At 36.5% G+C, this 3,662-nt stretch overlaps 1 protein-coding gene across 1 annotated transcript in view; it reads right to left on the bottom strand.

Moving 5' to 3' along the window:
* The window catches only part of LOC107635492 (DNA-directed RNA polymerase 2B, chloroplastic/mitochondrial), a 15,206-nt gene extending 11,884 nt beyond the window's left edge, over nt 1-3,322 (bottom strand). The window contains exons 1-4 of the mRNA XM_016338976.2: nt 2,119-3,322; nt 1,448-1,666; nt 1,221-1,354; nt 1,057-1,123 (exon numbers count right to left, since the gene is read on the bottom strand). Of these exons, the coding sequence (XP_016194462.1) occupies nt 1,057-1,123; nt 1,221-1,354; nt 1,448-1,666; nt 2,119-3,018 (1,320 nt within the window). The 5' untranslated portion in view covers nt 3,019-3,322. The remainder of the gene's footprint in view (nt 1-1,056; nt 1,124-1,220; nt 1,355-1,447; nt 1,667-2,118) is intronic.

Raw genomic sequence — 3,662 nt, 5'->3', positions numbered from 1 at the left:
ATAATAATAATAATAATAATAATAATAATAATAATAATAATAATAATAATGAATGTAAAACCCAAGGAAGGGAGAGGATGCGTTATTCAAACAAAAGTATGCGCACAATGTAAAACACAAGAAACTATTGTGAACTCGTTGAAATAAAATCTACATATAGTAGAGCTGTAGTATAGTAGTAAGTGAGTTTTCTACTGAAGTAAACCCAATCACATCTGAATATAATAAGGATCATAGGTCATAACCACGGGCCAAAACATAAAGAAAAATATATCTTAAAACAGAAACTTCTGATATGCCAAGTGCATTGAGCAAAGTGCCAACACAAAGAGGCTACCACAAAGCTTGCCATAAAGCCATCATGTTTGAGGGATCTCCCTTAGTGGGCAAATCAAGGAATGACACTTGTGGAGTTAAAGATAAAGACCTATCATAAAAGATAAAGATATGCCATATGATTAAACCAAAAAAACCACACGGCAGAAAAAGCTGCAAATCTCCATAAAAGCTTTTCATCAGAATCACACTTACTCTATTACTTTCGATAACCAAAGGTTTGGGATCTTTCCAGAAGCAGGGATTTAGTTTATTTTAGGATGATATTTAAGGTACTAACATGGTAATTCGCTATACAGCCTTCTTACAAAGAGGATCGAATGTGCACCTCAGTTTATCTGTATAACATTATTTATGAAATTATCATGCATTAAATCAATGAATTGGAAAGATTTTTCTGTAGCTGGATTCTCACTTATATCCTCCATTCTTCTACAGTTCTACTACCCTAATATGTCTTTACCTATCTTCATCTGCACCTTATGGTTATTCCTGTCCGGCATTGCCATTATTACATGTTTAAAGTTTTTCTAGCCCAAGTCCAATTCAGGAACTAAATTATTAGTCAAAAAGAAATCTAATGACAAAACTCTCCTTTAAAAACTAAAGGCTCTACAACCTACCAAATGACAATAACAAAAATGCTGCTAAATATATCGCTAGTGGTGAACTATTGAGTTCAAGATTTCCAAACAAACAGAAGATGATGAATATACTTACAGTTCTTTCGAGACCTTTAAGAACTATAGGGTCGCATTCAATAACACCATATTTTTTGCTTGTTTTCCTATGTAAATTATTTTTTAAAAAACAGTTAGGGCATCAATATAAAGTACTGCTGGAAATTTTAAATTTAAGCATGTGAAGCAGAGATTAAACCTCACATTGACTCATGTGTCATTGTTTTAAATGAATGGACAAATGCAGGTCGGATATCAGGTGGACAATCCACTAATTGATCTGATGGTGGTTGTATATAGGCTGTCTGCACCAAAAGCTCAACTAAACGGCTTCCTACCTGTGAAGTGGATGGGTGGATACCACCTTGTGAAAAAGGGGAAAAAAAAGAGCAAAATGAACATTTAGAGAATGTAGGTGAGGCTATTCAAACCTTTGACTTAATGATTGGTCCCCATGGCTTTGCATCATCCTGGCTCTTCACTATCCCCTTCACTGCGACAAGCTTCTGCTTTTTCATCAAATCAAGGACTTTTTTCCGCAGCTTTTCCCCTTCTTTGTGGTCAACAGCAGACTGATCATCTGCTTCATTTTTCTTCCCTTTACGACCTTTTTTCTTCTGGGTTTTCTCCAAAAACTTGTGTATTTTAACCTGAACCAGAAATTAGTAAGCAGTGAATAAGGTTACACTCATAGGCCATAGGAAGACAGTTGTTCAGAAATAGAAGTAGAGGCCTAAGGAAGTTAATCGTTCAGACACCATCCAAACTCTATACTACTTACAAACCCCACATCCTTCTCCAATTAGATAAAAAAGCCAGCAGTTACCTGACAAAGTTAGAAGTGCTTCAACAACCCCAACCCCAAAAAATACTAAATAAATCCCCTTTTGCACCTCCTCCACACTACCATAGGTTTCTAAGGGTGTTACAAAAGGCCTGAGTTTCTATCTTTGAACTAACATATAGCAACACTATCAAACATTTTAAAAGGAAATCATAATATTATGAATAAACAGTTCAAACTATATAGGTCATGATATCTGTGCAATCAGTTCAAAATAAAAGGACAATGCAACTATCAAGAGAAAGGCAATATGCCTACCTCTTGTTCAATGGCATCACCTATGCTGCAGACAACCTGCACAACCCTGGCAGTGCCAAGGGTTCCACGTTCACTTCCAGTCATCAATAACCCCATCAACTTATGCATTGTGATAACAGCCATCTTATCGGCCGGCAACTGATCAAAGTAAGGAGCGAAAGCTGACTTGTTCTTCCCCTGCCTGAACAATTCCTGCTCCTTGGTAATGGCATCACGCAACGGCTCAAACCAACCAAGAAACAGAGACTTCATGTACGGCAAATTGGGTGCAAGCTTCTGCTCACACATATCCAACAAGAGCTCTCTATACTCCTTTGCCGCCTCCTCCCACACTTCGGTCTCAATCTTAACCTGCCTCCTTCTCAACTCCTGTAACTTGTACTGTGTCATACTGCCCCTCCTATTCGAATTATCACGCTTCCACCTAAAAGAAGCAACATGTCTCTGCTCTTCCTTCTTCATCTCCTCCAACAATTCTCGAATTTCATCCACCACACTGGCATCTTCCTCAACATAAGTTGAAGATACTGTCTCGGCAACACTACCATATTCTTTGACACCAAATGGAACTGGAGAATCATCTTCCACATCAGTGGAAGAAGAAACCGCCTCAGCAACACTAGCATACCCTTTATACAACTTGCCATATCCAACATCATTTGGTTTCCTTGCAAAACTCAAAATTCCCATCCTTTTTTGGAAGATTGAATTCACAGGGCTATTGGGAGGGTGGAAGCGAAGGTGGAACCCCCTGAAAGTAGCGGAAAGTGCGTGCTTGGCGACGTTCCGCCACATGTTCGACGAAATGCTCAAATGGGCAGGCTGGAAAACAACGTGTTTTTCAAAAGGGTATTTAAAATCGAGACCCTTGTTGAGGGAACTTGTGGTGGTGCTGCACATCAAATTGCTGGGAAGAAGAATAGAAGAAGCGAAGGGGAATGGGAATTGAAGTGAAGAGAAAAAGACGGGGTTGATGAAACAGGTGAAGTTCGAAGGAACAAGTATAAAGGAGGTTCGAAATTCATAGGAGATATCAAATGAGAGAGAGAATATAAAGTGCCGCCGCCTTCAAAGGCTAAAAGCTTGATTCTTCGTTCTTTGTTTCTGAGTTCGTCCTGTTCGGAAGATTTTGAGGAAGACGTTGATTTTTTTTTTTTTTTTTTTCTTTAGTGCTTGGGAAAAACCCTTTGTGGCTTTGGGGTTTTAGAATCACACGGAGTTTTTATTTTAGGAAATTATTTTACTTAAAAATTCATCCCTTCAAAATTCAAATTCTTTTAATACTTCAAAAAAAAATAAAAAAATGCTTATAAGTAATTTATATATTAATTTATACATTTTATAATGTGAATTACCTTTTGAAACCATTTTACAATAAGAGAATTGTACTTAATATTTTTAAGCTACAAAAATTATTAATACATAATTATTTACTACTAAACTATATATTAGTTTTATAATCATATTAGATATCCCCTAAAATCAACTAGAAAAATTAACTAATAATATGAAATATAAATATATATTAAAAATAAATTAAATAA

The sequence above is a fragment of the Arachis ipaensis genome, chromosome B04, assembly GCF_000816755.2.
Source record: "Arachis ipaensis cultivar K30076 chromosome B04, Araip1.1, whole genome shotgun sequence".
Lineage (NCBI taxonomy): Eukaryota > Viridiplantae > Streptophyta > Magnoliopsida > Fabales > Fabaceae > Arachis > Arachis ipaensis.
The sequence above is the reverse complement of the archived record's forward strand: the minus strand, read 5'-3'. Positions and strand labels throughout refer to the sequence as shown.